This window comes from Dendropsophus ebraccatus, chromosome 10 (genome assembly GCF_027789765.1).
Source record: "Dendropsophus ebraccatus isolate aDenEbr1 chromosome 10, aDenEbr1.pat, whole genome shotgun sequence".
NCBI classification, from domain to species: domain Eukaryota; kingdom Metazoa; phylum Chordata; class Amphibia; order Anura; family Hylidae; genus Dendropsophus; species Dendropsophus ebraccatus.
Window position 1 is genome coordinate 92522603 of NC_091463.1, and position 18573 is coordinate 92541175.

The 18573-nt window shown below is 47.1% G+C and overlaps 1 protein-coding gene across 1 annotated transcript; it reads left to right on the top strand.

Moving 5' to 3' along the window:
- The first annotated feature begins 252 nt into the window (after positions 1 to 252).
- RNF5 (ring finger protein 5) lies at positions 253 to 9416 on the top strand. Its single transcript, XM_069944263.1, has 6 exons — positions 253 to 423; positions 2064 to 2082; positions 4580 to 4692; positions 5319 to 5379; positions 6860 to 6974; positions 8190 to 9416. Exons 1-6 carry the CDS (start codon positions 323 to 325, stop codon positions 8282 to 8284), a joined length of 504 nt encoding a protein of 167 aa, XP_069800364.1. The 5' UTR covers positions 253 to 322; the 3' UTR covers positions 8285 to 9416.
- The last annotated feature ends 9157 nt before the right edge of the window (positions 9417 to 18573 follow it).

Here is an 18573-nt window from a genome sequence, read left to right on the forward strand (position 1 = left end):
CACTCGTTATTTCTAGATGCCATGTGATTATGTAATACACATAAACAGGGCGGGGCTCGTTTTTGACAGACAGCCGTCCCGCCCACTCACCGCCCTATGTTCCGCACATCAGCCAATCAACGCTTTCTTTCAGGGATTACAACAAATTGCATCAAACAACTAAGGCGGGACAAACGCTATCCAATAAACGGTTGTGATTTTGAAGTAAAGGCTTTTGGACCAATCAGGTGTCAGACTGGGTTACGGCTTTCTCCAATCAGGTGTTTGACCTCTCCCGTTGGGCTCCGCCTGTGCCCGGCTAGGTTCCGGTCTCTCGGTTGCCATGGCGGCGGCTGCTGGCAGCCCCGGTGCGGCCTATGAATGTAATATCTGCCTGGAGACAGCCCGGGAGCCGGTGGTCAGTGTATGCGGCCATCTATACTGGTGAGTGTCTGAGGAGATGGCAGGTGTCTGGGCGCACTTTACGTCACTGTCGTTCTGTCCGTTGATAAGGAGTAGTAGGGGGGCACTGAGATATTCTGGGGTCACACAATGAGACTTAAAGGGGCTTTCCTCTACATTCAATATGGCCTCTTCATAGGATAGGGCAGTGTTTCCTAACCTGTGGCTCTCCCTGTTGCTAAACTACAACTCCCAGCATGCCCTGAGAGCTGAAGGTTGCAGTTTTGCACTGAATGGGTGGGCTCTGTGGTCAGACCTATTGGTATGCAGCCCCTTCAAATGGGAACCAGTCATGTTAGTCATTGGGCCCTGTGGTCAGACCTCTTGGTTTATCCCTTTAAATCCAGACCCCTGGACCGAGTATATACATCAGGCTGTGTGTCACCGAGCTGCAGTACCGCACACATACTGAGGACAAAAGTGGCGTTGATAATCCTGGATAATCCCTTCAAGCCCCTCCCACTATGTAGACACTTTGGTCACGCTTTTCTAAACCTGGATTACTCCTTTTAAAGAAATGGGGTGTGGCTAAAAGTAGTCCTAAAACATCCGATTCATCCGAGGGGTTATCCAGGATTAGAAAAACATGGCCATGGTACTTATCAGCTGCTGCATGTCCTGCAGGAAGTGGTGTATCCTTTCCAGTCTGGAGAGCAGGAGAGGTTTTCTATGGGGATTTGTTGCTGCTCTGGACATTTCCTGACATGGACAGAGGTGGCAGCAGAGAGCACTGTGTCAGAGTGGAAAGAATACACCACTTCCTGCAGGACATACAGCAGCTGATAAGTACTGGAAGACTTTTTTTTTAATAAAAGTAAATTACAAATCTAGCACCAGTTCATCTGAAAGAATTTTTTTTTGTGGGTGAACAGCCCCTTTAAAAAACTTTTTGTTACCACTCTGAAGTGTCATACAGGAGGGGCCTGCGCAGTCCAGTACCTGGCCACACCTCTGTGACACTTTAGAGCCACAGGAATGTGGATTTAACCCCCCCCCCGCTCGCCCAGCACATCTGTAGGATAGCAGTATGGGGGCATATACCAGGTCCTTACACTTCCTCACTATTGTATCCTATAGATCACTGGGGCACAAGCTGCCGCCCTCCAGCTGTTAGAGAGATACAGTCCCATCATGTCTGGACACTCTTTATCCATCCAGGCATGATAGGGGTTGTAGTTGTGTAGTAGTTGGAGGGCGGCAGGATGTGTGACGCTCCTATAGAGTATACAGACAGTGCTGCGTCAGCCCGGTGCCTGGGGTCAGTAATGGAGGTGACTGTTCTGCATCACGGAGACACGCGCCGCCATGTACTCATGACTTTCCAGTTCTGCAGGTTTCACACAGACGGCTTCTATATTAGTCGTCTACAACCTTTGGCTCTCCAGCTGTTGTATCACTACAACTCTCAGCATGCCCGGACAGCCAGCGAGTGAGAGCCAAAGATTGGAGACAGCTGCATAGAGGCTGTGGATCCGGGGGTCTCCTGGTCAGCCCCATCTCATTTCCCTATAGGAGATAGTATATTGAATTTGCCTCTCATACATGTCTCCACTGTCTTCCATATTCATTGTATTACAGACATGGCCGCCATTGCTCACCTTGTCTCCTTCCTCTCTTTTCAGCTGGCCCTGTCTCCATCAGGTAAGTCCTATTCTGTGTATATTGCTCATTGTAGACTGGAAACCATCAGCAAGCTGCTGTAGACAGATGTGGTGACGGGATACATGTCACATCTGTGACCATTCACTTACATGGAGGGACTCTGTTAAGGTCGGACCCCTGATATCACTCATAGACCCTGTACAATGCTTGTAATATCCTATGACCCCCAATACTTGGCTACGGCCTCCTGCACGTGAACATAGTGGTTGTGCTGACTGTTTAAAGGGGTTGTCCAACGAAAATATTTTTCTTTCAAATCAGCTGGCGTCAGAAAGTTTTATATAGATTTGTAATTTACTTCTATTAAAAAATCTCAAGTCCTCCCATACTTATTAGCTGCTGTATGTCCTGCAGGATATGTTGTTTTATTTTCAGTCTGACACAGTGCTCTTTGCTGACATCTCTGGCCGAGACAGGAACTCTGTCTTGGTTTTCTGTGAATCCCGATAGAAAACCTCTCCTGCTCTGGACTTTTCCTGTCTCGGCCAGAGATGTCAGCAGAGAGCACTGTGTCAGACTAAAATAAAACAACGTTTCCTGCAGGACATGCAGCAGCTGATAAGTACTGGAAGACTTGAGATTTTTTTATAGAAGTAAATTACAAATCTATATAACTTTCTGACACCAGTTGATTTTAAAGAAAATTTTTTTTCGCTGGACAACCCCTTTTAATAGTCATTGTGAGACCTGCGGAGTAGTAAGGCCACATGAAGTAATCGGAGCCGCCGCGCTCAGTGTGAGAAGGGAAAGAAGTCGCTTTGTATATTAGAAATGTCCCTAAAGGCTCATGTTATGATGTTTTTCATACAAATCAACTGGTTTCAAAGAGTTATATAGATATAATTTACTTATATTTGAAAATCACCAGAATTCCAGTACTTATCAGTTGCTGTATGTCCTGCAGAAAGTGGTATATTCTCTCCAGTCTGACACAGTGCTCTCTGTTGCCACCGCTGTCCATATCAGGAACTGTCCAGAGCAGCAGCAAGTCCCCAGAGAAAACCTCTCCTGCTCTGGACAGTTCCTGACATGGACAGAGGTGGCAGCAGAGAGCACTGTGTCAGACTGGAGAGAATACACCACTTCCTGCAGGACATACAGCAGCTGATAAGTACTGGAAGACCTGAGATTTTCAAATTGAAGTAAATTACAAATCTATATAACTTTTTGACAACAGTTGATTTAAAAGAAAAATAAAATTGCTGCCGGAGTTCCTCTTTAATGCAGCTGTACCAGGGCGAGAGAATACACAGACCTCAGTAACCGGGACCCATTACTGTCCCTGTATAGCACTGGTCCTCCTACTGCTGCAAAACTACAACTCCCAGAATTCCCGGACAGCTGCAGGATACACCATCACCTATAGTCTGACCCTTAGACTGAAGCCTTGGTGTATACCTCAGTGATCGGCCATTATATAAGATACGTCAGGACTGATAGCCCGGCTGCTCTGCCTCCTGCAGCTGCTGTATAGCGGAGTATTATGCAACCTCCGTAACATTTCACAATCCTCTCGATGGTGTAAGCGGCTGCCATTAGTCATCAGCCTCCGACACTGTTATAAGAGAGACGGGAAGCCTCTGCATGAAGGTAGCGGCTCCTCCTGAGAGAGTAGTGATACAGAGTGATACCATCCAGCAGAAAGAGGTCATTCTATACCAGGGCGGTGCTGTAATAGAGGGGTGTATAGCGGTCACTGATACCAGGGCGGTGCTGTAATATAGGGCTGTATAGCAGTCACTGATACCAGGGCGGTGCTGTAATATAGGGCTGTATAGCGGTCACTGATACCAGGTCGGTGCTATAGTAAAGGACTGTATAGCGGTCACTGATACCAGGTCGGTGCTATAGTAAAGGACTGTATAGCGGTCACTGATACCAGGGCGGTGCTGTAATAGAGGGGTGTATAGCGGTCACTGATACCAGGGCGGTGCTGTAATAGAGGGGTGTATAGCGGTCACTGATACCAGGGCAGTGCTGTAATAGAGGGGTGTATAGCGGTCACTGATACCAGGGCGGTGCTGTAATATAGGGCTGTATAGCAGTCACTGATACCAGGGCGGTGCTGTAATATAGGGCTGTATAGCAGTCACTGATACCAGGGCGGTGCTGTAATATAGGGCTGTATAGCAGTCACTGATACCAGGGCGGTGCTGTAATAGAGGGGTGTATAGCGGTCACTGATACCAGGGCGGTGCTGTAATATAGGGCTGTATAGCAGTCACTGATACCAGGGCGGTTCTGTATAGCGGTAGTGACTCCATATTATGGGATGTGCTAGTAGTGGGGGAGGCCGGATGCTTCTATGTATATAGTGTACTGTGTTATATCTCATAGTATGTATCTTGTTGCTGCACTGTACATCCTGCCTGTTATTATTCAGTGTATTATGTTATATCTCTGTATGTATCTTGTTGCTGCACTGTACATCCTGCCTGTTATTATTCAGTGTATTTATCCTCTTTGTTCTCTTTAGTGGTTTGAGACACGGCCGGAGCGTCAGGAGTGTCCCGTGTGTAAGGCGTCGGTCAGCCGAGAGAATGTCATCCCAATCTATGGCCGAGGGGACAGTAACCAGCAGGACCCCAGGTGAGGATGGGACACAGCCCAGATGCTTCACGTTATGGCTATGTTCACACAATATGTTTTGTATGAAAAGAACGGCCGTTCTTGTCATAGAGAAATCCATTGAATTGAAGTCAGTTCAAACAACGGTCGTTCACACAGTGTACTGAACAACTTTCAATTATTTCTGGCCGTTACATTAAATATTGTATTCAAATCAACGCACAGCAGCCATTGTTTGACACTCACTACAACGGCCGTTGTCCTTAGCTTGTGTGAACATAGCCTATATGTAAAAATAATGCACCAACTTTATTGTGTCTTGTCACAGTGTCACATCTCTTCTCTCATCATATACTGAGCTGCTTTCCGGATCCTTCCGGTCGCTCTTGGAAACAGACAGCAGTTCAGTCCTACCTCGCTGTCAGACATGTGACCTAAACCCCACATTGACCTCACGGCGCGATGAGCCGTGACTGTGTGATAAGTGCCCGGTACTCACATCCTGCCATATAGTGAGGCGGAATGATCCCGGGGGATGTGCACCCAGGACGGTGCCCACCCTGTACCTCTGTTACAATGTATCACCCACCTCCTACATGTGAGAGGTTCAGTAACACAGGAGACTTATCCTCTTCTATTCTTTTCAGGTTAAAGACTCCTCCACGACCTCAGGGACAGAGGCCGGAACCAGAGACCAGAGCAGGAGGGGTAAGTCTGCGCTTGCGTAGGTGAATGGTCACATGGTTGTGATGTCATATGTGTGGGTGTTGCAGTCAAATCAGGGATTTGATCAAATCCCCCTGCGACATAGAATTTGCTTACCGTATCACCCCTCTGCTCCCCCTGGCCTGTCCGCTTTGCTCCCCATCCGCCTCTGCTGCTTCCTGCTTCCCCGGCCTGTCTGCTCCACTCGCCGTCTGCCCCCGCCGCCATATGCCTGCCGGGAGGTGTGCCGCTCTGCTCCCAGTCCGCTGCCATATGCCTGCTGGCAGGTGTGGTGCTCTGCTCCCTGTCTGCCCCCGGTCCCATCTGCCCCGCCATGCCTCCTGCTCCCCTGGCCCGTCCGCTCTGGTCCCCGTCCGCCCCAAAGCCGCATGCCTGCCGGGAGGTTTGCCGCTCTGCTCCCCTGTCCACCCCGCTGCCATATGCTTGCTGGCAGGTATGGTGCTCTGCTCCCTCGCCGACAAATGCCTGCGGGGAGGTGTACCGCTCCGCTGCCCCGCCGCCATATGCCTGCGGGGTGGTGTGTCGCTCCGCTCCCCCGCCGCCATATGCCTGCGGGGAGGTGCTCCGCTCCCCCGCCGCCATATTCCTGCTGAGGAGGTGTGCCGCTCTGCTCCCCGTCCGCGCCGCCACCATATGCCTTCCGGGAGGTGTGCCGCTTTGCTCCCCCGCCACCATATGCCTTCCAGAAGGTGTGCCGCTCTGCTCCCCCGCCGCTATATGCCTGCTGGGAGGTGTGCCGCTCCGCTCTCCCACCGCCATATGCCTGCCGGGGAGGTGTGCCGCTCTGCTCCCCCACCGCTATATGCCTGCTGGGAGGTGTGCCGCTCCGCTCTCCCGCAGCCATATGCCTGCCGGGGAGGTGTGCCGCTCTGCTCCCCCGCTGCCATATGCCTTCCGGAAGGTGTGCCGCTCTGCTCCCCCGCCGCTATATGCCTGCCGGGAGGTGTGCCGCTCCGCTCTCCTGCCGCCATATGCCTGCCGGGGAGGTGTGCCGCTCTTCTCCTGATGTCCACCTCCGCCGCCAAACATAGAGCTGGCCGACTTGATCGTTCATTCCATCATTTCCCTTAAAGGGGTCAGGCATTTGATCAATCCCCTAGGGAAATGATGGAACGGCGCGGTCATTTCATCATTTCCTGGAATTTGTTAAAATCCCTTATTCTATCATTTCACTGCAACATATATATATATTCTGATAGGAGGGTGAGCAGGGCCTAGCACCAGTGTTCAGAAGATCTTCTCTTTCTTTAGTTTGAGTGCAGCCTTTCCTTTCAGCAGGCAGGGGGCGCTGTTGTACAGGCTGTGATTGCTGGCTGTATTCTCCTTCCTGCCCTGAGGGGGCAGCACTGGGATGTCACTTATCAGACTGGGATCAGACTTATTTGGTTTCTTACACTCGGTGATTGCTGGTTTGATTGATCTTAATAAGCTTTTCTTAATGTCTCTTCTCTCCGTTTTGCAGGGAGTCCCGGGGTTCACAGACACCGGCTTCCACATGTCCTTCGGCATCGGTGCTTTCCCTTTTGGCTTTTTTACTACAGTCTTTAACACTAATGATTTCACTGCTCCTCGTGCAGGTACGTCCTCTGCACCTCACTCACCGGGACTGAATGCTTATACTGCTGGGTATTTACTAACTCCCCCAAGGGGTAACAACCCAAAGACCTCAGCCCTGTCATCGCATCATCCGGGCCTGTGTGAGGTGGCTACTAGGTGGCGCTGTTGAAACGCTTAGGTTTAAACATGTAATATTGCTTGTGCTTATATAGCACTAACCTATACCACAACGGTGTGTATATACACACACACACACTAATATATATATATTATATTATATTCCTGTCCACATGATATGCTATAAATGTCTGATAGCTGTGGATCCTATCTAATAGGACCCTCGCCGATTCTAGCACAGCTCCCCGAACTTCATCTGGCCCCGTTGCAGCCACCAGAGGAGCCAAGTTTCCTTAATTCCCATAGATGTGGATGGGAGATACATGACCACACTGATTCCATAACTCCCTATTACTTCTACAGAAGGCACACAGTCTGCCCAGAAGAGGTTACTTGCGGTTTTGGGCATCTTGGCCACTACATCTAGGCTGGATATGACCCGGGCGGCCATATTTCAGTCTTTCTGAATCAGGAAAATAGAAAATGTTTTAGAATGAAACCCTTATTTTATCAACTGATGCTAAGCATGAAGACCCCCCCCCATGTGCTGGGCATAGAGACACCCCCCCCCCCATGTGCTGGGCATAGAGACCCCTCCCCCCCCATGTGCTGGGCATAGAGACCCCTCCCCCCCATGTGCTGGGCATAGAGACCCCTCCCCCCCCATGTGCTGGGCATAGAGACACCCCCCCCCCCATGTGCTGGGCATAGAGACCCCCCTCCAGTGCCCCCGATGACCAGTGGGTATGATGCATGGATCCTGTTATGGTTATTGGGATCCATGCTTCTTTGGCTGATGGATAACGTCTATAGTAGCTGTTAACAGTTTTATCATGTCGTATAAAGCAAAAGACATTGCCTGCACAATTCATTTCAATCCTCTGTGCTGCTGTGGACATGATACATGATTATAAATTACTCTCTTCTCCCCTAGGATACACATCATACACATCCCGGTAGTATAAGACCAGTGGTGACTAGTAGACAATGGTCCTGAATTTGGTCAGGATGGGGTTCGCTCCTTATACCTTGACTTCTGTGCGGGGGGCAGGGAAGTGCTGATCACTCGCTCAGAGAGGACGCCATTGACATGCCTCTTCCTTCTCTCCATCTTGCAGACACTGGACTCCCCCAGGGACGGATGTTTGGACTGCCCGACTCCCTCTTCCTCATCATCGCTGCCTTCTTTTTCCTCTGGTTGATCAGCGTGTGAGGCTGCAGTTCATGTCGCTGGCCAGCAGGGGGCCTTAGCCATGCACAACACTCCAGGCTCTGCTAGGAGCCGCACTCCCTGATCACACTCGGCCCACCAGACGGTTTTACTATACGTTCACTCCCTCCCCCTAAATTTCCTCCAATCATATCTCTTATGTTATGGGCACTTTACGTCTCACCGCTCCGGGTCGCCTCTCTTCTATCTTTTTACATTTGTAAGTATTTAACCCCTTCACTCCCCCGGTTTCCTTTCTTTGTTGCACATTGTGAATGGTTGACCTTGAAAATCGATGGAAATTTTGGAATTCCCGATGCCGGATGAATGAATACAATCCACGACCCCTGGACATGTCCGCGCTGATGCTGAATGTCTTCTCTCGTATTAACTCTTCGCTGGTCATTATGGGATTTCACTCTCCTGCTTCAGATAGTGACGCGATACATTGGCACCTGCAGTGTATCTAAGCAGATGTTCTAGTACAGTAAAAGTCCTTGAAACTGGCGTTAATGGGGCCAGGGACTGATGGATTAGCCGATTGACGGTCATAGCCAGGTACTGAAACCTTAAAGGGTTATTCCAACATGTTTCTCCCTAAAGGAGTGGGGTACCTAAAAAATAAATAACATACTGTAGCAGTTGCCCCCACAGTTCCTGCTTACTCTGCCATGTCAGTCCTGCAGTCATGGAGGACTGACCATTCACATATTAGAGGAAATGGGGCTGGGAGAGGATTGAATGGCCGGTTGGTGAGGGATCAGGGCTAGGTGAGTATGCTTTGTATTCCATCGCCCCAACAACCCTTTAACTCTAAAGCTGGCCATACATATAAGATTAGCAGACCGTTTACCTAGTTCTCCGATCTCTACCCCATACACATGCACGTTTAACTGAGTGATCATGTTTTCTCAATGGGGAGAGGGGGGAAATTAAGCTGCTTCTGCCGCCATACTCTAAGGGAGTTAGTTTATCTCCCCAGAAACAGATGTATACCCAGATATACATTAAAGTGTCACTGTTGTTTACATTTTTTTGCAGAAATCAATAGTACAGGTGATTTTAAGAAACTTTGTAATTCGGTTTATTAGCCGGAAAATGTATTTTTATCATGAAAAAGCAGTTTGCAGCTCTCCCCCCCCCCCCCCCCCCCCCCCTTCATGATTGTCTATGGAGAAGGGAGAGGTGGAGGGAGATGAGGCACCAAAAACAGGACAACAAAGAGTTGATTTACAGCTACATCACCGGGCTATCTCCTCTGAAGTCAGCACTGACCTCTGAATACTGGCTTTCACACAGCTCCCACTGTGTAATCCTTTGTTCTCTGCTGGCGACTTATCTCCCTCCTCCCCCCTCCCCTCTCCATAGGTTACACAGGGCCCGACTGATGTAGAAGAGTCGAGATTTCCTGATAATGAGCAGTGAATGAGAGAGGAGGGAGGGGGGGACCTGGGGAAAGTCTTTTTGAATGCAGACAATGGCAGATTTGCCTAATAAACCCAATTACAAAGTTTCTTAAAATCGCCTGGATTATTGATTTCTGCAAAAAAGAAAAAAAAAAAAGACAGTGACACTTTAAACAATTGGCCAGGGTTGCCTAATACAGTGCTATTGGCAAATAATTGTATATGATGTATGGCCAGCTATAGAGTAGATAACATAGGAAGCTCTTGAGTATTTTTGTGGATAAGTGCCGGTCTATTGGATGCTGAATTAAAGGAACCTTTTAGTTTGTTAGTGTCCACAGCTGGGCACATAGATCCTCTTCCTTTTGAAGGAGGTTCTGGTTTGGCTGATAATCCCCAGTTATGTTTCGTGGCTCTATAAAGGGAATGTGTCATTGGATAATTTTTCTATTTATACTATAAAATAATCCTGAGATCTTGCAGTTCTCATTCTCACCACTGGGGCTAAAACTAAGCTGAGACTTCCTGTTGTGTCTGTGGTGATAAGAGGAGGCTGCTGTAAAGTGATCTGTACAGCGTTGCAGCGTCATGTGACCTCTTCACAGGTCACAGCATGCTCAGTAATGTTTTAAATCCTCTTAAGAGGGCAGGGTCTGTCTATTGTCGTCTATGTCCTCGGGGCTTGCTGTAAAGCTTGTCACCAAATGCTGTTAAGAACAGCCCATGCAAGATGGCCGCCCCCGTAACAATGTACAAACAGAGAAATAAAAAAAAGTTAGTCAGAAAATGATAAGAGATTAGAATAAAGGAACATGTTTTAGTATCTGACTCTAATCGGTAATAGAAAATTAAGATGACACATTCCCTTTAAGAGGTCATTGATGTACAGTGAGTGTACCACCAGCAGGTGTCACTAGAGAGTCTGATGAGGACAGCGACTTTGCATAATTTTTTCCCAGACTCCCTATGTTACGGTTGATGTGAATGACTTCTTGGATCTACCACGGATTGAGCGGCCAATACTAAAGGGGTGCTTTCTTTACTAAACAGCGCCACAGCCGTCCACAGGTTGGGTGCTGTATTGCATGTCAGACCCATTTATTTTAATTTGTCTGCAATACCTGAGACAACCTATAGACAAGGGTGGCGCTGTTTTCCTAATACTCTACAGGTACCCTATGTGGCTTGGGAACCTCCTGTCACACATCTGTCTGTGAATACTGACAATATTGTCTCATCCCCTGGCAGGGAGGGATGCTGGGAGGAGTAGTGCTGGGAGGAGGAGTTTTCCAGTCAATGGGGCGTTGCAGGGTTTAGGGAGCACTGACTTTTGTGGCTGTGACAGAACTACAACCCCCAGCATGCTATAGGCTTTGGTTTTGCCACAGTGATCAGTGGAGTATCAGGCATGCTGGGAGTTGTAGTTAGATCACTCCCCTTTCCCTCCCTCCGCGCTTTAACCCCTTTTGCACATTATCCTTCGAGGGGGCAGCTATTTTCTACAAACCCGTCACCACCTGACATCGACCTAGAAGCGGAAATGTTACTCTGTCGATTCTTCCATTGTAAATATCGCTGACGGCACAATGTACTGTACAGTCGTCCTGTTACTAGTCATTAAACCTGATCCAAATCTACAACACACGTGTCTGAACATGTCTGTATGTACATGGTGACCCTACCAGCAGAATAGTGAGTGCAGCTCTGGAGTATAATACAGGATGTAACTCAGGATCAGTAATGTAATGTATGTACACAGTGACCCCACCAGCAGAATAGTGATTGCAGCTCTGGAGTATAATATAGGATGTAACTCAGGATCCGTACAGGATCAGTAATGTAATGTATGTACACAGTGACCCCACCAGCAGAATAGTGAGTGCAGCTCTGGAGTATAATACAGGATATAACTCAGGATCAGTAATGTAATGTATGTACACAGTGACCCTACCAGCAGAATAGTGAGTGCAGCTCTGGAGTATAATACAGGATGTAACTCAGGATCAGTAATGTAATGTATATACACACTGTGACCCCACCAGCAGAATAGTGAGTGCAGCTCTGGGGTATAATACAGGATGTAACTCAGGATCAGTAATGTATGTACACAGTGACCCCACCAGCAGAATAAGGAGTGCAGCTCTGGAGTATAATACAGGATATAACTCAGGATCAGTAATGTATGTGCACAGTGACCCTACCAGCAGAATAGTGAGTGCAGCTCTGGAGTAAAATACAGGTTGTAACTCAGGATCCGTACAGGAAAAGTAATGTCATGTATGTACACAGTGACCCCACCAGCAGAATAGTGAGTGCAGCTCTGGAGTATTAGCAATATTCCTCATCCCTTCTGTAGTTTATAATGACATATAACTAGTAATAGTGCTCGGAGGTAACGTGCCCTGAATGTCTTATTTATAACACGTCCAGGGTCTTCTTGTCCTACAGAAAAGAATCAGAAAAAATCTAAAATCTAGAACGTGCTGAGTACTCTCATAGCATAGGGGAAAAAAGTTATAAAAAACTACGACAAAGTCTGTAGGGACGGCTATGTGTGACGCCTCCCCGAGGTTTATATTCTGTGACTCTTTTACTACAGAGAGGAGCTGCCGTGGCACAGTGCGGCACTGACTCAGCACAGCTACGCTGACCTATATACCGCCGTACCTGGCTGCTGGATACAGCGCTCAGCCTGACCCAGTTATACAGCAGACTGTTACTGGGTGGGGATGGTTACTTGCAGGAGTCCTAGGCACAGAGGCCATGGGGTCATGGTCCAGGCTTATGGTCGTGTGGCTCCCAGTGATCAGCTGATTGAGGGGTCCTGTGTGTTCTACCGCCTCTTCCTAGCAGGCACAGACCTGTATATTGGGTAGTTTTGTTTCTGGTATTGCATCTCGGCTCATTTACTTCGGTGGTAGCAACGCCCAGAAGCAGAAGAGATGTCCCCTCGCGGCATATTAGTGGGGGCACCAGGAGTCAGACATTGAGCATAGACCAGCAATCCTCCCCAAATATTATATATATATATATATATTTTATATATATATATATATTTTATATATATATATATATATATATATATATATATAATATATAAAAATTTTAAGAGATTTTTCTAGGACTTCTAAATTCTTGGTGGCTAGTAGAGATGATCGAGCTGGGCCCAGGTTTGGGCTCATACAAACCATCAACATTTAAGTCCAGCTGTCTGCCTGGTCCGTGGGGAAGATCGAGACAGCCCGAGTCGCACCTGGAAAACATGGATACAGCCTAGGCCTACAGTTCCAGCCACCGGGGTCAGATGCTGAGCATTCAAGTTCAGAACAGTTCAGCAAGTCCGCTTAACACTGTGTTCTATTACACGGAGCGATTTTTAAACAACTAACGATAAATGAACACAAACGAGATTGTTGATCGTTAACCTGAAATCGTTCACCATATTACACAGAACGATGGTTGTAATGCTGCGTTTACACGGGGCGATAATTCGCCCGGTTGCACCATTAACGATTTTGAAGTAACTATTTTATTTTTATTTTTTTTTTAATAACGATCAGCGTTTAAACGAAACAATATATCGTACGGAAAAATCGTTTTGCGATCGCTTAAGCCTATCTCACACATAGGTTAAATCGGTGAACGACTGTTTACACGGAACGATCTACGAATTTTTTGCGAACGACTATTTAAGAACATGTTGTAAGATCAAAATGAACGATTTCTCGCTCGTCGTTTGACCGTTCGCTGTGTTTACACGTACGAACGTTGCCTGCAATCACACAGAATGATTATCGTTTAAATGCAAATGATATAACGATTTTTCGCACGATAATCGTCCCGTGTAATAGGGCCCTAACTCTGTGTTACTGTACGTTGTTGGCTTTTCGTTGCCTTTTTTCATTTTACTAATTGTATTTCAAATAGGAATCATTGAATTAAATGACACATGATTTACTATGGAGGAAAAAACAACACCAAAAAAAAAAAAAAAAATCTAAAATAGTGTAAAGTGTTACCCAGAAAGTGTGTCTAAGGGGAATGTATCATCACGTTATGGGGCTGGGGTCTGATCTTCCCCACCTGTCCTCATTCACTCTGTGTTATATAGTGTGCAGCAGGATCCATGTTTTCCAGGCAGCCTTATGGTCCTTTTACACGGAATGATTTATCGTTCGTTTTTGCACGATAACGATCGAATTCGAACGATAATAGTTCGTGTAAACGCAGCAAACGATCAAGCGACGAGCGAGAAATCGTTCATTTTGATCTTTCAATATGTTCTCAAATAGTTGTTGATCGTTCGCAAAAAATTCGCTGATCGTTCCGTGTAAACAGTCTTTCAGCGATTTCACCAATGTGTGAGATAGGCTTAAGCGATCGCAAAACGATTTTTCCGTACGATGTATTGTTCCATCTAAATGCGGATCATTAAAAAAAAAAAAAGATCGTTAATCGTGCGATCGGGCGAATTATCGCTTCGTGTAAAAGTACCATTAGGGCTACATCCAACTTCTTCAGCCACCGGTAATCACATGCGGCACACTCAGGTACAGACAAATATGAGCACGCTTGAGGTTCTCTCATCTGGACTTGTATTCACACACTGCAGCCATTCCTGTGTCTGTCCCTAATATTGACAAGTCTTGTGGCCCTGGTCAGATGAGGGGTCTAGGGATTGTATTGTCATTGTAGCGTCAGCCATGTCCTGATCTGTGTGGTTCTACCACCAGATGGCAGCACTGAGCCGGTCTCCTCTGTGATCTCATAACGTAGTGTTGGGGGGGGAGGGCGGCTGTGGTGCGTGTGACGTCTCTATGTGTAGGAACACTTCCTGTGTGTTATACTCTGCCCTCGCCTCACAGCCATACACTGTAACCGATCTATAGACCCCCCTTCTTCCTGTGCTTTTACGTCGCTGTTGTACAATTATACCATGCTATGTACCGTCGTGTCTACGGCTGCTTGTCGGAGAGTATATAGCAGTGTTCTCCAATCTATGCGTCTCTGGCTGTTGCAAAACTCCAACTACTATTATGCCTTTAGCCATCAGGGAATGCTGGGAGTTGTAGTATTGCAGCAGCCGGCGAGTCACGGGCTGGGGAACACCAGTGTACAGGGTTCATCCTGCATTGTAGCCTGGTTCCCTGAGGTATCATGCTGTAAAGCCGTAAACCTTACGTAGCCATAATGCTCAGGTTTTCCCATGTTGGAGATGACAAGGGGGCTAATACTTTAGGAGAAAACACGACAGCTTCCTTCAAGAAAGCAGCGCCGCTCTCGTCCTCAGTTTGTACGTACTATTTCAGTTCAGTTTAATTGAACTAAATAGAGCCAAGTTGCAATACCACACACAACCTGAGGAGGGGGGTGGTGCTGTTTTTTTTGGGGAAAAAGCCCCTTAATTCTTCTAATGCTGGATAAGCCCTTTACTTGTCACATAGATGTACGGCATTTCTAGTTTTTATATACCTATTGGACATAGCATGAAGAACAAGCTGGCTGAAGATATCCTGTGCATGCTGGGAGTTGTAGTTTTGTAACAGCTGGAAAGCCACAGGCTGGGGAACACAGGTCTGGAGTATACAAGCCCCTTGTTTCCCTTTCTAACACCAAGGATCTTGTATGGTTTCTTTTTTTTGTAATGTGCTTAAAGGCCTCAAACCAGGGGGCAGAAGTACTCGGCTTAGGGTGCCTTTACACAGACAGGTTTATCTGACAGATTTTTGAAGCCAAAGCCAGGAATGGATTTGAAAAAAAAGGATAGATCCCTGTCTTTCCTTTATGACCTGTTCTCAGTTTTATACTCTGTTCCTGGCTTTGGCTTCAAAAATCTGTCAGAAAGATCTCTCTGTGTAAATGCACCATTAGTGCCGTGCTCTTCTTCCCCTTATTTCTGCTCCGACTCTCCTCTGAAAAAGTTTTCATGTAAAAGATAGATCCTGTAATTCCTGATGTTCCCGGTCATTACTCTGCATCCTTCCTTATCTTCCTACAACAACACGTTATATATCGTGGATCTAAGTAATCATCCACATCAATGCTCACATGTTTGCCCAAGCTCCAGGCGTTGCAGCCATGATACAGTGTCTGTCCTTATTGCAGATAATCTCTAGGTTTTGGCTTCAGCCCCCTTTGGCGCGTCATCAGCTGCTCAGCCGCGATTGGCTGAGCGTAACTGTGCCCAGCCAATCGCGGCTGATGACGCGGCAGAGGGGGGCCGAGTGGTCTGAATGCGGTAAGTATAATGCACCACACTTCCGGCTACACCGGCGTGGGGGGGGGGGGAACTCGGGGAAGGGGGCCATTCACATACATAACATACATTACAAAGTTGTATAACTTTGTAATGTGTGTTATTTTGTGAATAAATGTTAAGCGCCACACTACCCCTTTAATGTATATGGGGGGATTGGTAGGGTTAGCTATCAGATGGGTGTTCATGTGTATGGAGATATCTGGGAGATGGCTGGATAATTGTCTGTATAGGGGGGATTATTATTATTTATTTATAAAGCGCCCTTAATTCCAGAGCGCTATACAATAGATAGGGGTAACAAACAGGAACAATACAAGATAAAAACACATTACATGAAGGCAGATGGCCGACTGGTACAAGGGGGAAGAGGACCCTGCCCGTAAGGGCTTATGGTCCTTTTAGACTGAGCGATAATTTGCACGATTTAACGATTTTGAATGAACAATGTGTTTTTTATAACAATCAGCGTTTAGACGGAACGATACATCGTACGGAAAAATCGTTTTGCGATCGCTTAAGCCTATCTCACACATAGGTGAAATCGTTGATAGAATGTTTACACTGAACGATCTGGGAATTTTTTGCGAACGATCAACGACGATTTTAGATCATGTTGAAAGATGAAATTGAACGATTTCTCACTCGTTGTTTGATTGTTCGATGTGTTTACATGGAACGATTTTCATTTGAATTCGATCGTTATCGTGCAAATTCGAACGATAATCGTTCCATGTAAAAGGACCATTAGACTCTAGAAGGTACGGGGAGAGAAACAGGAGGTAAAGTGCAGCCAGTCAAGTGTGATGCAGAGTTATTGTAGGTTGGAGCCTAGTTTGAAGAGATGGGTTTTCAGGTTACTTTGGAAGGACTTGATGGTGGAGGAGAGCCGGATGTGTCGGGGTAGCGAGTTCCCGGGGGGGGGGGGGGGCGCGTCATCTCATCATCTTAGCCATGTGCATGGAGGGAATGTTCATGTATCGGGATCGGGAGAGATGGCTGTTGGCCCTATTACACTAACAGATATGGAATGGATTTGAAAAGAGAAGAGATCTCAGTGTTTCCTTTATGACATGTTCTCTCTTTATAGTCTGTTCCTGGCTTTGGCTGCAAAAATCTGTCCGGTACATCTGTTGGTGTAGTAAGGCTCTAAACATTCATGTATGTGGGGTGATTGGGAGAGATGGCTATTGGCTGAACATTCATGTATATGGAGGGGATTGGGAGGGTTAGCTATCGGAATGATGTTGATATGTGTGGAGGTATCTGGGAGATGGCCATCGGCTGAACACTCATGTATATGGAGGGTTTGGGGTTGTTAGCTATCGGCTGGATATTCATGTGTATGGGGAGATGGCCATCGGCTGAACACTCATGTATATGGAGGGTTTGGGGTGGTTAGCTATCGGCTGGATATTCATGTGTATGGGGAGATGGCCATCGGCTGAACACTCATGTATATGGAGGGTTTGGGGTGGTTAGCTATCGGCTGGATATTCATGTGTATGGGGAGATGGTTATCGGCTGAGTGCTCATGTATATGGAGGTATTAGGGAGATGGTCGTCGACTGAACATTTGTGTATAAGGGGGGATCGGGGGCTCAGCTGTCGGCTGAGTGCTCATGTGTATGGAGGGAACATTCATGTATATGGCTGCCTTTAGTATTACACCTGATGGGCAACAAACTGCCCTGTTCTGAATTTCCGGATTATTGAATGGTGGATTAAAGGAATTTTTCTGCATGCAATCGGCATTGGGCCTTGCACTGAGGATTTGTCCTGAAAAGGAAAAACCAGAAGAACCAGAAGCCGTCACCTATAGGTGGGGAGAGCCATCAAAGGTATTTGCCACCTACACACAATGGAGACGGCCATGGGCTGAGACATTCATGGAATCTATACAGTCACACGGCATAATCCCTAGCAACTAACAAGTGCACAATGTTTGCTGATATTTGGTTGTCACAGCCAGCGGATGGTAGCCACGAGATGGCCGGGACCGACAAAGGGGAATCCAGCAATTGGCTGTCACTGGACTCTTGCACGTTGATACGTCATGTATTGCTGCATAACTGAGCTGATTCACCTTTCAGGGGTCTAGCAAAGCTGAGTGACAACCCTGGTGGGAGCAGTCATTACGGACAGGTTATCCAGCTCTCCCAAACCTCTGAACGGCAAATGTAGGTGCAGAGAGCCACTGAGGTCCAGAAGGGAGTGACAACCATTGTGGATGTTCTGAGGTCACTCCTATAGACATGATGATTGTTATCCAGCTCTCCTGACCCCTGAATGGCAAAAGCACAGTGCATAACTAAGCAGATGTGCCTTTCAGGGTTCTAGGGAAGCTGGGTGAGCGGTGTTATGGCAGCCTTATTAGTTTTCACTTTGTAAAGAGATATCCAGCTGCTTTTTTCAGAAACAGCGTCACACCTGTTCTGAGGTTGAGTTTGGTATTGCAGCTGCTCTCCATTGAAGTGAATAGGGCCAAGTTGTAATACCACTACCAGCCTGAGGACAGATGTGGTGCTGGTCTGTTTTTTTTTTTTTTTTGCTATGTTTTCATACTCCTGGCCGTGTGTAGCACACTCTGCACATTACCCATGTATGTATGGAAATATATGGATCCGCGC